Source organism: Loxodonta africana, chromosome 4 (genome assembly GCF_030014295.1).
Source record: "Loxodonta africana isolate mLoxAfr1 chromosome 4, mLoxAfr1.hap2, whole genome shotgun sequence".
In the NCBI taxonomy this organism is placed as follows: Eukaryota; Metazoa; Chordata; class Mammalia; order Proboscidea; family Elephantidae; genus Loxodonta; species Loxodonta africana.
This window is the reverse complement of record NC_087345.1, coordinates 126,177,843-126,198,161: the sequence shown is the minus strand read 5'-3', so window position 1 is coordinate 126,198,161 and position 20,319 is coordinate 126,177,843. Positions and strand designations below refer to the sequence as shown.

Sequence of the window (20,319 nt, the reverse complement as noted above, 5' to 3'; positions counted from 1 at the left end):
CACAATCTTCTTCAAATTTTCAAAGGCCTAAGATAGGTTAAAACAACTGAAAAACAAGCTGTTGATTCAGTAGAACGCAAAGATACTTTTTTTAAAACAATTTTTATACTATTATGATATAAAAATTCACCCATTTTAAGTGTACAATTCAGTGGTTTTAGTATATTCACAGAATTGCGCGATCATTATCAATTTTAGAGCAATTTTCATCACCTCAAAAAGAAATTTCCTACTCATTAGCAGTCACTGCCCATTCCCCGCCTCCCCCCCGCGCCCCCGCCACTAACCAGCCCCTAGCAACCACTAATCTACTTTCTGTCTCCATGGGTTTGCCTATTCTGGATATTTTATATCAATGGATTCATACAATTAGTGGCCCTTTGTAACTGGCTTCTTTCATTTAGCACGTTTTCAAAATTTTATCCATGTCGTAGTGTGAATCAGTACTTCGTTCCTTTTATGGTTGAATAATATTCCATTGTATGGTTACACCACATTTTGTTACTCATTCATCAGTTGACGGACATTTGTTTTGTTTCACTTTTAGGTTATTACCAATAATGCTGCTATGAACATTCATGTACGAATTATTTTATGTGGACATTTATTTTCTTTTTGGTATATGCCTAGAAGTTGAATTCCTGACTATATGACAACTCTGTTTAATATTTTGAGGAATTGCCAAGCTGCTTCCCAAAGCGGCTGCAGCATTTTACATTCTTAGTTATTGTTTTAATTAAAAGGACTGTTAGGGTTCCTCCACGTTCCAGAAATTGAGGGCTGACCTAGAGCCAGGCACCAAGACTGGCGCCCAGAGCTCCGCCTTCAGGGCTACCTCGCCTTGCCCTAACCACCCGCCTCTCCCAGCGAAGCAGCCTCACTCAGAGGCCGAGACATCCGCGTGCACTGTGGGAAACGTAGTTTCTTCCTCCCACTAGGCCCCTCCTCCTTAGAGCTTTCTGGCTAAAGGAAAACAGGCGCTCCGTACCTGGGGTATGTGGACATTGTAGTTCTGTTTCCTATCAGCCGCGCAGAGACTGCGGTAAAGGAAACTATAGTACCCAGAATGCCGCAGTGTTACGGAAGCCGAAGGGGCCGGCACGCGCGCAGCACACCCCGCCCACCCTTCGGTCCCGGCCGCTCTCCAGAGCGTCTGTAAACACACCCAGAGACTGTCATGGAGGGGGAGGAGGAGGCGGCGGCGGCGAAGGGAGGTGTTTTGGGCCGCCTCCAGGGTCCGCTCTGCCATTCCTGAACTGGTCCCTTGTCCCCGTGACTGTGGCATCAGGGAGGCGAGCTGTTAGGCAAGAGGAGAAGGCAGTCAGAACCATATCTCCTTCTTCCCCCGGGGCGGGGGCCGGACCGGGCCAGGCCGGCTGAACCAGGGGAGGACCCGGGGAGGGAGCGCCGGGCCGGCCGACCTGTCGGCCGAGATGGATGACAGTAAGGTAAGTCCTGTGGTTTGCATGCGCAGCTACCGCCGCCTCCTGCTTGCCGTTAAGTACTAGCCCCGCCACTGAGCCTCCGCTCTCGGTAATCCATGCCAACACTCAAGAAACACCTGCCCTCGACATCCTCGCTCCTCTCCAGTTTTTGTCCGACGGTACCTAGCTAGCAATTCAGGGAATACCGCAGCAGTATTTCATCAGAAGGGGCCTTCCCCTCTCGGAAATTTTCACTTCCAGGGAAGCCTGTTTGCCGGTTTTTCCAGATAGTGCAAGCCCTAGTTCTTGACTTGCCTGTTGAGATGAGTGAAGAAACTATTGTGCTTTTTAATTTTGCCCTCCCCTGCCCTCGCCTTAGCCTTTCTCTAGTTTGGAGGATTTAACTAGTGCATTCTGAACCAGCCCTATTTCCCTTGGCCATTCACCTTTCTTCTCTCAGGCTCCCTTACTCAATGCCCCATTCATATAATCAGTTCACTCCTCTGAGCTGTGTTCCTGTGGTTGGATGGAACACTCTCCTAAACTAATGCTGCTATTCCGCCAGAGTCTGGAATCTAACCTCCTCTTGAAAGCCTTCTGTTAAAAAAAATAATGAATTCCTTCATCTTAATCTCTCTTAACATTCCATCACTATTGCCGTTTCTTCACCCAAATTCCTTATCCTTATGATTGTAAGATAATAGGCAATGTTCATCACTTGTTAATTTATATACTTTATGTATATCTGTGGAAACCCTAGTGTCGTAGTGGTTAAGTGCTCCGGCTCCTAACCAAAAGGTTGGCAGTTTGAATCCACCAGGCAATCCTTGGAAACGCTATGGGGTGGTTCTGTTCTGTCCTGTAGGGTCACCATGAGTCGGAATCAACTAGAAGGCAACCGGTTTGGCTTTTGGTTTTTGGTATGTATGATCTGGATGTCTTTGTCTCTCCACCCTGTTGCTGCCTAGTTTTATTTCATGAAAATAAGTACAACCAGGAATTCACTTGCCGATGTTCATGAAATTTGACTTTTTTTTTTTTATTTATTTTAAGAAATCAGATTTCTAAAAAGCTCCAGGTTTTGAAGAAGAACTCAGTCCTTTCCTATGCTTTGCAGGGTCTTATTTTCCACAATCTCTGGCATGCTCCTGTTACAGCTTTTTCCTTTGCCTAGGTCGCCTTTTTTCCTCTGTCTAACCAGTAAAACTTTGTTGCTGCCAAGGTGTTGTTTCACCCATCCTCAGAGAGATTGAAAATTAATTCCCAGTTTCTCTGTGCTACTTGATTTATTCTACACTTTATCTTGCTCTCTTTCCTCCAGAATGCTCTGAGAAAAGTGATGGAAGGGAAAGCCCAACACAGTACTCTGGAATTGGGATTCACTTAGAGCAACTAAACAGACTGCTTGGGAAGTAGCCCATTAACCCATTGCTGTTGAGTCAATTCCACCTCGCAGTGACCCTATAGGACAGGGTAAAGCTGCCCCATAGAGTTTCCAAGGAGCGCTTGGTGGACTCGAACTGCCAACCTTTTGGTTAGCAGACATAGCTCTTAACCACTACACCACCAGGGTTTCCATGGGAAGTAGCAGACCCCTGCTAATAGAAAGTGGTATTTCCAAGACAAAATGAGGAGTTCTGACAGTTTTACAGAAAAGCAGAAAATAATCTTCATACAAGTGTTTGCTGGCTTGATCTTTCAGTTTAATTTTGAAGTTAAATCTGAATACTGTACCCATTTCCTTTCCCAGAAAATAGTATTAATGTTATGGCTGTTTCAGAATGTTAAAATAACATGTTGTTCTTTGATTTCCTTGATTTGAGATTCTCATAGTATACTGGTTTCCATAGAGTCGATTCCAACTCATGATGACTCTATAGGGCAGAGTATAACTGCTTCGTAGGGTTTCCAATATAATCTTTACAGAAGCAGACCAACACATCTTTCTCCCATGGGGCAGCTGGTGGGTTAGAACCGCTAACCTTTCTTTTAGCAACTGAGCACTTAACCACTGCACCACGAGGGCTCCCTCATAGTATAGTCTACCTAATTTTCAGTTGTTGCCTTTTAAGACCTTTTAAACATTTAATAACTTTTCCAAAGTCTTCAAATATCTCAAAATTAGTCCAAGAAAAATGCATTGGAGTTTTTGGTTATTTTACTTACCTACAACATCAGATAGAGGTTATTTCAAAAAGTTTACAAATTGCATTGGGGACAGTGATAAAATTTCATTGTTTTGCCTAAAAGTAAAGTTTCATTTTGTGGGGGAGGCTACCTATAACTTAGTTCCTATAGGGTATACAGATAAGTAAAATGAATTTGGCTCTATCAATTCACTGTTTTTATGAGAGTATTTAGAAACTGGAAGTTTCTTAAGTCTTTAATGATTACTGTAAAGAAAATTCATTTTAAATGTCTCTGGGTGGATATTGTCTCTGTCAGTACACAACCTTCACTTTGAATGCATGCCATAGTTGTAAATAATAATATTTGAATGCTGTGTACAGCAAGACTGGACAATTCCTTCAGTCACACAGTGTGAAACAGCGCTTAAGTAAGGTTTTGGCTGTCAGAAGAAAAGAAATAATAAAGATTAGAGCAGAAATAAAGAAGTCAGGCAACAGAAAAAAACAATCAAAAGAATCAAGAAGACCAGAAGTTGGTTCTTTGAAAAGATAAATAAAATTGACAAACCACTGGCCAAATTGACAAAAGAAAAGAAGAATATGCAAATAATAAGAAATGAGAAATAAGATGGGTGACATTACAACAGAACCAACTGAAATAAAAAGGATCATAACAGAATATTATGAAAAATTATGTACTCCAACAAATTTGAAAACCCAGAAGAAATTAACACGTTTCTAGAAACACTCTACCTACCCAAATGAACATAAACTGAGGTAGGAAATCTGAACAGACCCATAACAAAAGAAGAAATTGAAGAGGTCATTAAAAAAAAAAACTCCCCAAAACAAAAAAGCCCTGCTGCAGACATCTTCATTGGAGGATTTTATCAAACATTCAGTGTTGACACCAATATTATTCAAACTATTCCACAACATGGAAATGGAAGGAATACTCCTAGATTCATCCTATGAAGGCAGCATAACCCTGATACCAAAATCACTAAAAAAGAAAATTATTGACCAATATCCCTCATAAATTTAGATGGAAAAATTCTCAACAAAATTCTAACCAATAGAATTCAACAGCATATCGAAAAATGATACATCATGACCAAGTGGGATTCATACCAGGTATGCAAGGATAGTTCAACATTAAAAAATCAGTCAATGTAATCTACCACATAAATAAAGAATAAGAATCATATGATCATCCCAATCAATGCAGAAAAAGCATTTGATCAATCCAACACCAATTCTTGATAAAAACTTTGAACAGAATAGGAATAGAAAAGAAATTCCTCAACATAATTTAAGGACATGTATTCAAAACCAACAGCCAACATTATTCTCAGTGGAGAGAGACTGAAAGCATTCTCCTTGAGAATGGGAACCAGGCAAGGATTCTCTTTATCACCATTCTTGTTCAATATTGTACTGGAAGTCCTAGCTAAAGTAATAAGGCAAGAAAGAGAAATAAGGGGTATACAGATTGGTAAGTAAAACTATTCCTGTTCACAGAAGATATGATCGTATACATAGAAAATTGCAGAGACTCCACAAGAAAGCTACTGGAACTAATAGAAAAGTTCAGCAAAGTGGCAGGGTACAAGACCAACATACAAAAGTCGGTTGGATTCCTCTACACCAACAAAGAAAACTCCCGGAAAGGAGATCAGGAAAATAATACCATTTACAGTAGCCTTCAAAAAGATAAAATATTTAGGAATAAATCTAACAAGGATGTAAAAAACATATACAAAGGAAACTACAAAACACAACCGCAAGGAACCAAAACGCATTGCCATTGTGTCAATACCGACTCATAGCAACCCTATAGGCAGAGTAGAACTGCCCATTAGGGTTTCCAAGGAATGGCTGGTGGATTTGAACTGACAGCCTTTTGGTTAGCAGCCATAGCTCTTAACTACTGCGCCACCAGGGCTCCTATGGAAAACATACCTTGCTCATGGATAAGAAGACTCAGCATTGTGAAAATGTCAGTGCTTCCCAAAGCGATCTACGAATATAAATACAGTCCTGATCCAGATTCCAAAAACATTGTTTAATGAGGTGGAAAAACTAATCACCAACTTTATATGGAAAGGAAAGAGGCTCTGGATAAGCAAAGCATTACTGAAGAAGAGCAAACTAGGAGGCCTCACAATCCCCAATCTCAGGAATGTATGATAGTCAGAACAGCCTGGTACTGGTACAATGACAGACACATAGACCAATGAAACAAAGGATCAAAGTTCATTAAACGGGGAAGAGAAAGTCTCTTTAACAAATGGTGCTACCAAAACTGGATATCCATTTGCAGAAAAACGAAACAAGATCCATACCTCATACCATATACAAAAACTAAAAATGGATCAAAGAACTAACTGTAAAACTTAAAACTACAAAAGTCATGGAAGAAAAAATAGAGATAATGCTAGGGGCCCTAATATATGACATAAATAGAATACCAAACATAACTAAAAATTCACAAACACCAGAAGATAAACTAGATAACTGGGAGCTCCTAAAAATGAAACACTTAACGTGCATCAGAAGACTTCACCAAAAGACTAAAAAGAGAACCTACAGACTGGGAAAAAAAATTTGGCTATGACATATCCAACAAGGGCCTAATCTCTAAAATTTATAGAAAACTTCCAACACCTCAACAACCAAAAGACAACCCAATTAAAAAATGGTCAAAGGACATGAACAGACACTTCAAAGAAAACACTCAGGCAGCTAAAAAATACATGAAGAGATGCCCATAATCATTAGCCATTAACCCAAACCCACTGCCGTCGAGTTGATTCTGACTCATAGCGACCCTATAGTACAGAGTAGAACTGCCCCGTAGAGTTTCCAAGGAGCGCGTGGCAGATTCGAACTGCCGACCTTTTGGTTAGCAGCCGTAGCACTTAACCACTACACCACCAGGGTTTCCCACTAGTCATTAGAAAGATGCAAATAAAAACTTCAATGAGATATACCATCTCACCCCAGCAATAATGGCACTGATCAAAAAAACAGAAAACAACAAATGGCTGTGAGATTGCGGGGAGATTGGAACTCTTACATATTGCTGGTCAGAATGTAAAATGGTACAACCACTGTAGAAAACAGTATGGCACTTCCTTAAAAACCTAGAAGTAGAAATACCATATGATCCAGCAATCCTACTCCTAGGTATATGCCCTAGAGAAATAACAATGACAAGAGTAGACATATGCACACCTATGTTCATTGCAGCATTATTCACAATAGCAAAAAGATGGAAACAACCTAAGTGCGCATCAATGGATGAATACACACAATGGAATACTACACAATGATAAAAAATAATGATGAATCCGTGAAACATTTCACAACATGGATGAATGTGGAAACATCATGCTGAGTGAAATAAGTCATTCACAAAAGGACAGATATTGTATGCGACCACTATTATAAATAGTCAAGTAAAACTTTACACACAAAAAGAAAAATTTTTTATGGTTACCAGAGATGAGAATGGAAGGGAGGGAAAATCACTAGAGAATTGTTGTTAGATGCCATTGAGTCGGTTCTGACTCACAGCGACCCTACGTATAACAGAACAAAACAGCCCAGTCCTGCGCCATCCTTATAATCATTGTTGTGCTTGAGCCCATTGTTGTAGCCACTGGATCAATCCATCTCATTGAGGGTTTTCCTCCTTTTCTCTAACCCTCTACTTTATCAAGCATGATGTTCTTCTCCAGGGACTGGTTCCTTCTGATAACATGTCCCAAGTATGTGAGACAAACGAAGTCTCACATCCTTGTTTCCAATGAGCATTCTGGCTGTACTTATTCCAAAATAGATCTGTTTGTTCCTCTGGCAGTCCATGGTATATTCAGCATTCTTCACCAACACCATAATTCAAAGGCATCAATTCTTCTTCAGTCTTCCTTATTCATTGTCCAGCTTTCACATGCGTATGAGGTTAGTGAAAACACCATGGCTTGGATTAGGCGCACCTTAGTCCTTAAAGTTGACAGCTTTGCTTTTTGACACTTTAAAGAGATCTTTTGCAGCAGAGTTGCCCAGTGTGATATGTTGTTTGATTTCTTGACTGCTGCTTCCATGGGTGTTGATTGTGCATCCAAGCAAAGTGAAATCCTTGTACAACTTCAATATTTTCTCCATTTATCACGATGTTACTTATTGGTCCAGTTGTGAGGATTTTTGTTTTCTTTATGTTGAGGTATAATCCATACTGAAGGCTATGGTCTTTGATCTCAGTAAGTTCTTAGAGAGTAGGCACATGTTAACTTTGGTGAAGGGAACGGCAGTACAGAATATGGGGGAAGTCAGTACCACATGACCAAGGCAAGGGAAGACAGTGAAAAGTACGCAAGAATAAGAGGCAACGATGGCAAATACTATAACATACACAATCCTGCAGTAACGATAATAAACGATAATTTATGAGTGGATAAATAGGCAAATATGTATGCTGGATAGGTGTGGGAGGCTCTGGGAGTACACACACGTGCATATATAGGTTTGGCTATGGATGTTTTTACCTGCATATTTGTATGGGCTACATGTATATTCATATATATGATAGAGCACATGGGACACAGTCATGGAAACGTCCTAGACGTAACGAGACAAACACCTCGCGGGACTGAGTTACTCGGCTTGAAGGCTAAGTACCATAGCCTCGGGGGATATCTAGGTCAGTTGGCATAACATAGTTCATAAAGACAGTGTTCTACATCTACTTTGATGAGTAGCATCTAGGATCTTAAAAGCTTGCAGGCGGCCACCTAATATACAGCTATTGGTCTTTTTCTGTCTGGAGCAAAGAAGAGTGAAGAAAACGAAGGACTCAAGGAAAAAATTAGTCCAAAGGACTAACAGACCACAGAAGCCACAGCCTCTACTAGCCTGAGAGCAGAACTAGATCATGCGTGGCTACCACTACCAACTGCTTTGACAGGATCACAATACAACATCCCAGTTAGAATAGGAAAAAAAATGTAGAACAAAATTCAAATTCATAAAAAAGACCAGATGTACTGGTCTGTGAGAGAGTGGAGGAACCCCTGAGACTGTGGGCCTTTGTCATCTTTCTAACTTGGAACTGAAGCCACTCCCAGAGATCAGCTTTCAGCCAAATTATAAACAGACCTATAAAATAAACAATAACACCCTTGAGGAAAGTGCTCCTTAGAACAGTCATCTATATGAGTCCAAAAGGGCAACAACTACCCAAAAGCAAAGATGAGAAGGTAGGAAGAGGCAGGAAAACCTGACAAATGGAAATGAGGAACTTAAGATGGTAATGAGGAGAGTGCTGACACATTGTGGGGATTGCAACAAATGTTACAAAACAGCCTGTGTATAAACTATCTAATGGCAAACTAATTTGCTCTGTAAACCATCACCTAAAGCAAGCGCACACGGGATGAACTAGCTTAAAGGAAAAAAAAAAGAGCTAAGACTTCGGCAGCTCCCAGTCCTATCCCCAGTCCAGCAGCATTTATCCTTTTCCCTGTCTGTCTCTGATCCAGCAACATTTACCCTCTTCCCAGAATACACCATATGTACTCACACACAAAACACAGTCTTCCTTCACATTGTGTGTGAGTCACAGAGACCTTGCTTCCATTTTTCCCCGTACAGGGGAAGGTGGGGTTGGGACTTGGAAATAGGGTGCCTGTGCCTGTAAGAGCTAAGCATGACAACTGGCTGACAGCAAAGGCCCAGGGCGTCAGAAGGAGGATGAAGTGGGCAAGAACAGCCATTATAGAGAGGCAGTGTTTGAATGAACAGGTCAAGGAGCACAGGATGATGATGTGAGACTCTCCCTTTATAAAGATTCTGTATTCTAGTTGTTTTCACTAGTGGTGATGAATGAGTTTGCCAGGAGCTCTCCACACTGTCTTTTAGCCTCTTGGGATAAGAACAGAACAGACTTGAATGTGAGTGCAGCTTTGCGTCCCAGGTATCTAGCTAAGTGCCTGATATAGTATAAAGTACTAGTTATTAATGATTTAATTGAATTGGAACAGAGTGTCATTAAGGAGGTTGCCCTGACATACATAGGCTTTGTTAATCAGCAGTGTGCTCCAGTTGAGCAAACCAGCCAAGGAATGCAAACCCAGCAATCCTAGACAGTAGCAAATAGGAAGAAGAAAGCAAGAGACAGATTGGATATTTAACAGTGGAGGCCTGGGAAAATGCAAAGTAGCAGAACTCAAATACTGACTGGGTGGAACTCCTACTGGGCTTCTTGAGAAGGAAAAAAATCTTGGCTAAGTTATTTAACCTTTCTGTATTTCTGTTTCTTTAAGTATTATGTGAGGGTAATACCTTCCCCTCAGGCTTTGACGAGGTGAGATGATGCATATAAAACGTTACCGACTAACAACGTCATTGAGTTTAACATATAGTAGGTACTCCAAAAACGTTATTGTTATATTCCCTAGTAGTGACTTCCTTAGTCCCTAGCACAGTGTAGTAAGCATCTGAGAAGCTCGTTTTAGTAATTTAAGTGCGTGCTGTTGCATGTAACACCTACAGCCGTGTTTTTATACCTACCTTACCCTTTGCTCCTTACTATGCCTCAAATAGGACAGGGGCAGTGGGATGGTACATGAGATGAACCTAAGCTCTGCCCTTAACTGTTTGTTGGCTTGTATGAGAAATGTAGTCTCCTGAGCCCTGGCACATATCCACCACTTAAAAGAAAAAGTGCTTGTTTTTATGAAAGCCCCTTCTCCCTGACATGCTGCATTCACTTACAAAGAAAATCCAAACGTGTTGTTTTCAGAGGTTTTGAAAAGCGTCTTATTTTATATTTGGCTATTGTATTTATTGAATGAACAAATGAGCAAATCTAAATTTCCTAAACTAGATGCGTTTCCTCTGCAGACTATAAACTGGTAAAAGCCCACCGCTGCTGTACTGCCCAGCCTAACAGGCTAGGGCAAGTCCCAGTTAGGGAGCTGATGAGGGAGTGCGCAAGCCACTTGCCACAATATGCTAATATAGGCCCCTCTTCCCTCCATACTTCCTTTCTACCTTGTGCTACACACATCTGTAAATGAGGTTTCTTACACCTCCCTTGCCCCTTCTCCACCAGGGTCTTCTGCTCCATTTAGTTGTTCTGAGTAGGGCTGGTTCTCACTAAAATTCTAACTTGGCCAAAAAATCCCTTTGACATTCCCAGACCTGTCCTTTTGCCCCTGAGGACCCCTCGCGTATTTAGGCTGTCATGGATTGAATTGTGCCTCACAAAAATATCTGTCAACTTGGTTAGGTCATGATACCCAGTATTGTATGATAGTTTACCATTTTGTCATCTGATATGATTTCTCTATGTGTTGTAAATCCTACCACTGTGATGTAATGAGATGGATTAGTGGCAGTTATATTGATGAGATTGGTAACATTAGATAGTGTCTTCAGCCAGTTTCTTCGGAAATATAAAAGAGAGAAGTAAGCAGAGAGACATGGGGACCTCATACCACCAAGAAAGCAGCGCCAGAGTAGAGCACATCCTTTGGACCTGAGGTTCCTGTGCTGAGATGCTCCCAGACCAAGGGAAGACTGATGGCAAGGACCTTCCTACAAAGCTGACAGAGAAAGCCTTCCCCTGGAGCCGACGCCCTAAATTTGAACTTGTAGCCTAGACTGTGAGAGAATAAATTTCTCTTTGTTAGAGCCATCCACTTGTGGTATTTTTGAGGCATTGGCCCTTTAGCTGTCCTCTCCTACAGTTGGAGCTACCTCTTTGGGTGGTGCCTCATAGTTCCAACATTCTCTCCTTTTTCTGTCCTTCTGTCCTACTCCATTAGTGCTTTCCATAGGACCAAGACAGAGAGCCAGCTAATCTATTAAACAAACCTCTGACACTAGATATTAATGTGTTAATGTACCTCACTTTCCTGTTCAGGTTATTGTACATTTTAACTAGGGTATCTTAGTAGACAGCTTAATCCTAAAGAGTAACTTTAACACCACAGAAACCAGTTGAAATCTAAATTTAGATAATCTTATTCAGGATGTTTTGCTCTGTAAGGTTTTCAGAAAAGTTTTGTCCTTTATTCATTAACTCATCAAACATTTGCTGGAGAACAGTTAAATTTCAGTAGTATAGGGAGACATATAGAAAACAATTACAATGAGATGAGTGCTTTGTGGGTGCTAAGAATGGATGCCTAACTGAGTATGTCAGAGATGGGTTCCCAGAGTAGAGATGAATCTTTAAGGAAGAATAGGAGTCCCCAGAAAACAGGAAAGAGGGACTAGCCTGTACTAAAGCATATTATGCAGGTAAATAAGTATTTTGGTACAGCTAGAACAGGAATAGCAGGAATAGGAAACCCTAGTGGCGTAGTTGTTAAAGGTACGGCTACTAACCAAAAGGTCAGCAGTTTGGATCTACCAGGCACTCCTTGGAAACCCTATGGGGCAGTTGTACTCTGTCTGATAGGGTCGCTATAAGTCGGAATCAACTTGACAGCCAGGGATTTAATGTGTTTAGAACAGGAATTGGCAAACTTTCTGTAAAGGGCCGGATAGTAAATGTTTATATGCCACATGGTCTCTGTCACAGTTACTCAGCTCTGCCACCATAGCATGTTAGCAACCATAAACCAGTTACCATCAAGTCACTTTTGACTTATGATGACCCCATGTGTGTAAGAGTAGAACTGTGCTCTGCAGGGTTTTCAATGGCTGATTTTTTGGAAGTAGAGTGCCAGGCCTTTCTTCCAAGTCACCCCTGGGTAGACTTGGATCTCCAGCCTTTTTGTTAACAGCTGAGCATGTTACTCTTTGCGCCACCCAGGAACTCCAGTAACAACCATAATAGGCAGTCTGTAATGAATGGGCATGCCTGTGTTCCCATAAAATTTATTTACAGAAAACAGGCAGCAAGCTGGATTTGGCTCACCTGCTGGGCTGTACTTTGCTGACCCCTGAGCTGCAGCATAAGGCACAGGTAGGGTTGTGGTCAGAGTTAAGGATGGAAAGAATATCAGGGTCAAATCACAATGCCTGGCAAACTAGCCTAAGAAATTTGGGTCAGTATTTTTCGAAGTGTAGAATAAAGAAGAGACCCTACTTGCTGAATCAGAATCTCTGGGGATTGGGCCTAGGAATTTGAATTTTAACAGGCTCCCCAGTTGAGAGAATTGTAAGGATTATTTTTACATGTAATTATGAGAACTAAGTGTAATATATATATATATATGAGCCCATACCAACGGAACTTAGTGCATAGGTGCATACGGGTTCTCAATAAATGCTAGTCCTTTCTGTCTCATCACTAGCTTGGTTAGATTGCTCAGAAGCAAGGCCTGGACTGAAGACCATATTGGAGATCGTTAGCATGTAGATAGTGGTGGATGTAGGGTGCCTAAAATCCCTTAAGGATGAAGAATGTAGAGAGACAGCTAAAGAGACAGAGCCCCAGAAAACTCCAAAATGTGCAGGAGAGGCTGAGGAATAGGACTCAGCAAAATAAACTGAAAAGGAGATGTTAGAGATGCAGGAGAAACAGAACAAAGAGCTGTTATGCCATCTATCTAAGGGAGCAGAGAATTTTAAAAAGAGGACCTAGTGTACCAGGTAAAGTGCTACAAAAAAGGCCAAGTGAAGTAGTGAAAAAGTATCCATTGAACTTGGAAAACAGGAGTTTGTTTATAAACCTGGCAAGAGCAGTCTCAGTGGAGTGATAGGCAGAAGCCAGAACGTAGTGGTTGAGCAAGAGGTAGGCGGTAAAGACAGTAAGTATAGGGCGTTCTTACTGAGTCATTTTGTAACAGTTTCAGGCATTGCTAAAATATGTGTAGTAGTATATTGAGATAAAGTTACACTTAACTCTAGCTTTGAAAAATAATAGCTGTTTAGGGAGAAAAGGTGTAGGGGTTGAGAGAAAAGTAACAAGAATTAACTCTCAGTACAGAGATGCCTACGTCATCTTCTTTGTCCTGTTGACAAGAAAAACTGGCAGAAAGGTTAGCAGCAGGAAGATGAGATTAGACTTTCTAGATTTCTGCACATCTGGTAAATAAGAGAGAAGGCCTAACCAGAGCTGTGAAGGAAGTTATGGTAGCGTTGACACCAGATGAAAATACCGTTACTTGTTTTTTTCTTTCAAGTGGTAAAGAGCAGTGGCTGGGCACATTCATGTGTATCTTATTTTTCTCTAATCAGCGGGAGATAACTTTTAACCTTACGTTTTTGAAAGAAAGGTGAAACAAATCCTCTTGGTATTTTCCTTTTTAACTGGGGCTGCTGGTACCACTTCATGTAAATACAGTAATTCTCTTGGACTTCACAATGTGAAACTTTTATGAGTTGCCTTAAGAGAGCATCAGGATGTAAGTAAGTGCAAAAAGGGTAGTAGAATAATAAGATTCTTAATTGGTTTTTCAGATTTTATATCCCTTGCCAGGGAGTTGGTTTTTTGTTTTGTTTTTTTTTTTAAACAAGTTCTGTAAGTTGGTGATGGTGGTAGTGGTATTGATTTAAAGCAATTCAAAATATTGCTGTTTTTTTCTTTTCATTTATTCGTTCAGTTATCAGTCTTTTAATAAATGCCTCCTAAACGCCTAGTTGTGTTGTGAATAATATGGGGCTTGCAAAAGAAGTATAAAACACAGCCTCTGCGCCTAAGGAGTTCATACTTTTGGGGGAGCAAAAAAAAACCAAACCTGTTGCCTTTGTGTTGCGTCTGACTCATAGCGACCTTATAGAACAGAGCAGAACTGCCCCATAGGGTTTCCAAGGAGCAGCTAGTGGATTTGAACTGCCAACCTTTTTTGGTTAGCAGCTGAGCTCCCAACCATTGCACCACCAGGCGGAGATAGAACTTAAATATGTGAGACCACTGAAAGATAATATAACAACATAAAAATTCAGCGTGATATCAACTACGTGTTCCAGAAATTTGGAAAAGAAAAAATGTTATTGCTTATTTCATGGACCCCTGGTGGCGCAGTGATTAAGAGCTCAGTTGCTAACCAAAAGGTCGGCAGTTTTAATCCATCAGCTGCTCCTTGGAAACCCTATGGGGCAGTTCTGCCCTGTCCTGTAGGGTTCCTATGAGTCAGATTTGACTTGATGGCAGTGGAAGTGGGTATTGGCCATTTGTTTATCTTTTTTGGATAAATGTCTATTCAAATCCTTTGCCCGTTTTTAAATTGGGTTGTTTGTGTTTTTTTATTGTTTATTTGTAGAAGTTCTTAATACTAAATATATTCCTTGTATACATTCTTTGTGTACTCTGGAATATGAATATATATATATATATCCACCATGCGTCTTTGTCAGTTTGTTGTACTGTGGTGGCTTGCGTGTTGCCGTGATGCTGGAAACTATGCCGCAGGTATTTAAAACACGAGGAGGGTCACTCATGGTGGACAGGTTTCAGTGGCGCTTTCAGACTAAGACTAGGAATTCTACTTCTGAAAAAACTGACCAGTGAAAACCTTATGAATAGCAGCGGAGTGTTGCCTGATACGGTGCTGGAAGATGAGCCCCTAGATTGGAAGGCAATCAAAATACGACTGAAGAAGAGCTGCTTCCTCAAAGTAGAGTCAACCTTAATGATGTGGATAGAGTCAAGCTTTTGGGACCTTCAATTGCTGATGTGGCACGACTCAAAATGAGAAGAAACAACTGCAAACATCCAATAATAATCAGAATATGTAATGTACAAAGTATGAATCTAGGAAAATTGGAAGTCTTCAGAAATGAAATGGAATGCATAAAGATTGATATCCTAGGCATTAGTGAGCTTAAATGGACTGGTATTGGCCATTTTGAATCAGATAAGCATATAGTCTGCTATGCCAGGAATGATAAAATGAAGGAGAATGGCTTTGCACTCGTTGTCAGAACATTTCAAGATCTGTCCTGAAGTACAGCACTGTCAGTGATAGGCTAGTATCCATACACCTACAAGGAAAACCAGTTAATACAACTATTATTTAAATTTACTTACCAACCACTAATGCCAAAGATGAGGAAGTGGAAGATTTTTACCAACTTCCGCAATTTGAAATTGATCAAACATGCAGTCAAGATGAGTTGATAATTACTGGTGATTGGAATGTGAAAGTTGAAAACGAAGAAGGATCAGTAGGTGGAAAACATAGCCTGGGTGATAGAAATGACATGGGCGATTGCATGCTAGAATTTTGCAAGGCCAATGACTTATCCATTGCAAATACCTCTTTTCAACAACATAAATGACGACTGTATACATGGACCTCACTGGATTGAAAACACAGGAATCAGTCGACTACATCTGTGGAAAGAGACAATGGAAAAGCTCAATATCAATCGGAACAAGGCCAGGGGTCAATTGTGAAACAGACCATCAGTTGCTCATATGCAAGTTCAAGTTGAAGCTGAAGAAAAGTAAAACAAGTCCACGAGAGCCAAAGTGCAACCTTAAGTATATCCCACATGAATTTGGACACCATCTCAAGAATAGATTTGATGCATTGAACACTAATGACCAAAGACCGGACAAGTTGTGGGATGGCATCAAGGACATCATACTTGAAGAAAGCAAGAAGTCATTAAAAAAAAACAGGAAAGAAAAAGACAACAGTAGATGTCAGAAGAGACCCTGGAACTTGTTCTTGAATGTACAGTAGCTAAAGCAAAAGGAAGAAATGATGAAGTAAAACAGCTGAACAAAAAATCCCAAAGGGCAGCTTGAGAAGACAAAGTATTAAAATGAAATGTGCAAACACCTGGAGTTAGAAAACCAAAAGGAAAGAATTGTCTTGGCACCTTGTTGAAAACCAGTTGACCATAAATGTAAGAGTTTATCTCTGGACTCTCAATTCTATTTCATTGATTTACATATCTTTCCTTCTACCAGTGCCATACTATCTTCATTCCAGTAGGTTTGTAATAAGTTTTGAAATCAGAAAGTGTGAGTTCTCCAACTTTATTCTTTTTCAAGATTGTTTTTGGCTATTCTGGGCCCCTTGAATTTATATATAAATTTTACGGTTAATTTGTCAGTTTCTGTTTTAAAAAAAAAACAGTTGGGATTTTGATAGGAATTGTGTTGAAGCTGTAGTGATTTGGGGAATGTTGCCATTTTAATAATATCAAGTCTTCTAACCCATGGAATTGGGTCTGTCCATTTATTAGGTCTTTAGGTCTTTAATTTCTTTGAACAATATTTTGTAGTTTTTAGCGTACAAGTCTTGCACTTCTTTTGTTAAATTTATTCTTAAGTACAGGTTTCCCCTGCTATCCAAAAGTGTAGCATTCCTATGAAACCTTTTGTAAGCCAAAATGGCATAAAGCGAAGAAGCAATTACCTTTAATTTATATGGGGAAAAAATTTTCAGCATTCCCAGACCCCAAAAAATAACCTACCAAATTGTACCAAATGACACATAAGACCTAAAATAGCACTAACATATAGTGAAAGCTGAGATGCTGAGTGTAGTTACCGGAAAAGGAGCTCAGCTACGCCACTCTCGCTGCTCAGGGTACACGCTGCTGCTTTAACAGCTCACTGCAAAACAAACACTAATCACTGTTTCTGCTTTTCACCTTTTTTTGTAAGTGTGAAAATCCTCTTCAGATTTCTTTCCGTTAGCAAAAACAGGTACTAATGTAGGTCTTTCGTAAAAGAAAAGTGGTGTGAAGTGAACTTTCAGAAAGTGGGGGTTACCTGTATTTTATTCTTTTTTATGGTATTGTAAATGGAATTGTTTTATATAAACAATTATAAATTGTTTATATAAATACAACTGGTATTTGTGTATTGATCTTAAATCCTGCAAGCTTGCTAAATTTATTAGCTCTAATAGTTTTTGGGAGTCTATAGGATTATCTATGTATAAGATCACATCATCTTCAAATAGAAATAGTTTACTTTTCCTTTCCAGTTCAGAGGCCCTTTACTTCTTGCCTAGTTGCTTTGGCCAGAACCTCAAGTAAAACTTTGAATGTAAATGGTGAGAGCTGATGTCTTTGTCTTGTTCCTGATCTTGAGGGAAGAGTATTCAGCGTCTCATCATTAGGTATGATGTTAGCTGTGGGTTGTTGTAGATGCCATTTATCAGGTTGAGGAAAGTTCTCACCTGTTCCTAGTTTGCTGAGTGTTTTTATCATGGAGGGGTGTTAGATCTTGTCAAGTGATTTTTCTGGATCTATTTTTACTGAGATAATCATGTGATTTTTGTCCTTTTTTATGTTGATATGTCCTTTTTTGTATTGATATATTGATTTTTGGGTGTTAAACCAACTTTCATTCCTCAGATAAATCCCTCTTAGTCATGGTGTATAATTCCCTTTATATTTTGCTAGATTAAATTTACTAGTATTTTGTCTAGGATTTTTACATCTATATTCGTAAGAGATACTGCTCTGTATTTTCTTGTAATATCTTTGTCTGGCTTTGGCATCAGGGTAATACTGGCCTCACAGAGTGAGTTGGGAAATGTTACTCCTTTTTGAAAGAGTTTGTGAAGGATTGGTGTTAATTTTCAAATGTTTGGAGAATTCACTTTAAAGTCACCTGGGTCTGGGCTTTTCTTCGTGGGAAAAATTTTGATTACTAATTCAATCTCTTTATTTGTTATAGATCTATCCAGTTTTTTAATTTCTTTTTGGGTCAGTTTTGGTAGTTTGTGTCTTTCTAGGAATTTGTCCATTTTGTATAGGGTATCTAATTTATTGGAATACAGTGGTTCATAGTATTTCCTTGTAATCCTTTTTATTTCTGTCAGGTTGGCTCTGACTCATGGAGACCCCATGTGTGTCACAATACATCTGTGCTCCATACTATTTCAATGGCTGTTTTTTTTTTTTTTTTTTAAGTAGATCATCAGGCCTTTCTTCTGAGGCATATCACTCAGGGTAGACTTGAATTCCAACCTTTCAGTTAGTAGCCGAGCACATTAACTGTTTGCACCACCAAGGGTCTCCTTAAAAACTGGCTCGTAATCAACAGAAAAGCAGGATAGTCTCGCTTGCTTGCTTGCATTCAGTAGGCTTTAACATTAACATGTAAGGAAGACAGTATTGTAGAAAACTGAAATCTAACATTTCTAATTTTCTACCTTTATGAAAGAAGCTCTCTGTGGCTGATACGGGAGGATCAGTGGCTGACAGGTGTATTCTCTTCGTGGTGGTGGATAGGGACCTGGGCCTCCTGAGTAGTTCCCTTCAGGCCAGAGTTGAAGAGCAAGAGGCATATTATGCTCAGCTCACAAATGTGTAGTGGGGGAAAAAAGAAGTAAAATGAGTAGTGGGCAAGATGTAGTGTTTTAAAGCTAGCTATTTAAATTTGCATGTGGCTCTATGCCAAAAGAAATACATTTGGAACAGGAAGGGAAAGTTAAACTTTGGGGCTATTTTTAGAGCTTTATTTTTTTTAGTTTGTATTGGCTCATTAAAGTCAGTAGTTTTACTTAGCCACATTAATTCACTAGAGAAATAGGAGAGAGCAGGGGGACAATACAGTTATCATGGAGTTTGTGAAAATGATATGAATTTGGGGGGGTGGGGAGGGAGCTTAGGTATTTAAGGAATTTGTAAGGTTGATTTCAGCTTTTAGTTTCTGGTTCCTTGCTTCTAATTAACTTCTGCTATCTTTCCCTCAATTTTTATGGCTTACGAAATATATAAAGTTAACGTTGTTACAACTAGTATACAAACCTACCTACATTTGTATAATAACTTTTGCTTTACAAAATGCTTTCATATATATTATTATACTTAAGATTTACAATAGGATCGGTGGAACCAACCTGGTGCTATAGACAGAAGTACCACGCCATCCCTCCACAGCAAAGACTCAAAAAAATAAGTAAAACAGAGATAGACATCAGTCCTGGAACCCTAAGAGTCAAATGAATAGATAAAAAACTCAACTGAGCACCAAATGGAATAAGGAACTGACAGAGAACAGAGAGCAAAGACAGAGGTGGAGCGGAGGTCCCCTGTCAGCTAACACAGTACGAATTCACCGTCTTGAACTCCTATCAGAAATTGGCAGATAGATAGTACGGGAAAGCAGCTTCATGGAGCCCCCAGCAGGAGACAGAGCACCCAATAACCAGCGATACATACTTTCCCACTCTTCTTCCCCCTGCTTGGCCTATGCTGCTTCCTGGCAGGCTGTGGTCAGCTACCTAGGGAGGTGTCAGCTCCATGCTGCTTAGATTCGCACCCTCCCCCCGCCCCCACCAACTGGCTCCTTCATTGCCATTACTGCATTTTTCAACTTCTTTTAGTTTCTTCCCTTTTTCTCACCTCGTTCCCTTCCTTTCTCTTGAACACCTGGCTCCGTGTGCCATCTCTGCTGCTTCTTGACAGGCTCTGAAGTGTCCCTCAGCAGGGGAACTGCTTCCACCAGTGGGATCCCTGGGGGCATTTTTTTTCTTTTTGTTTTGCTTCATTTCTTGGTTTCTCATCTCTCTATACTTGCCTTCTTTTCCTGTCTTCTGAATACCTGGCGCTGTGTGATACACAGGTTGGGAGACACTTCCCTGATCTGTGCTGCCATACTGGTGGGATCCTTGGGGGCATTTCTTTTTTTTTTTTTTAATCCTTTTTGTTTTTCTTCATTTCTCGGTTTCTCATCTCTCTCTACTTACTTGCTTTTCCTGTTTCCTGAATACCTAGCACTGTGTGCCATCTCTGCCTCTTCTAGATGGGCTGTACCTCGCAGTTTGGGAGCCACTTCCCCGGTCTGAGCTGCCACACCAGTGGGATCCTTGGGGGCATTTCTTTTTTTTTTT

General features: G+C 40.2%; 1 protein-coding gene across 2 annotated transcripts in view; it reads left to right on the top strand.

The window, feature by feature from the left end:
- Positions 1-1,130: 1,130 nt before the first annotated feature.
- CREBL2 (cAMP responsive element binding protein like 2) overlaps positions 1,131-20,319 on the top strand; it is a 38,939-nt gene continuing 19,750 nt past the window's right edge. Inside the window, exon 1 of one of the 2 annotated variants that reach the window (XM_064284557.1) lies at positions 1,131-1,448. In XM_064284557.1, coding sequence (XP_064140627.1) covers positions 1,434-1,448 — 15 coding nt within the window. In that variant the 5' untranslated portion in view covers positions 1,131-1,433. The remainder of the gene's footprint in view (positions 1,449-20,319) is intronic. The other variant, XM_010595009.3, reaches the window with a different exon arrangement.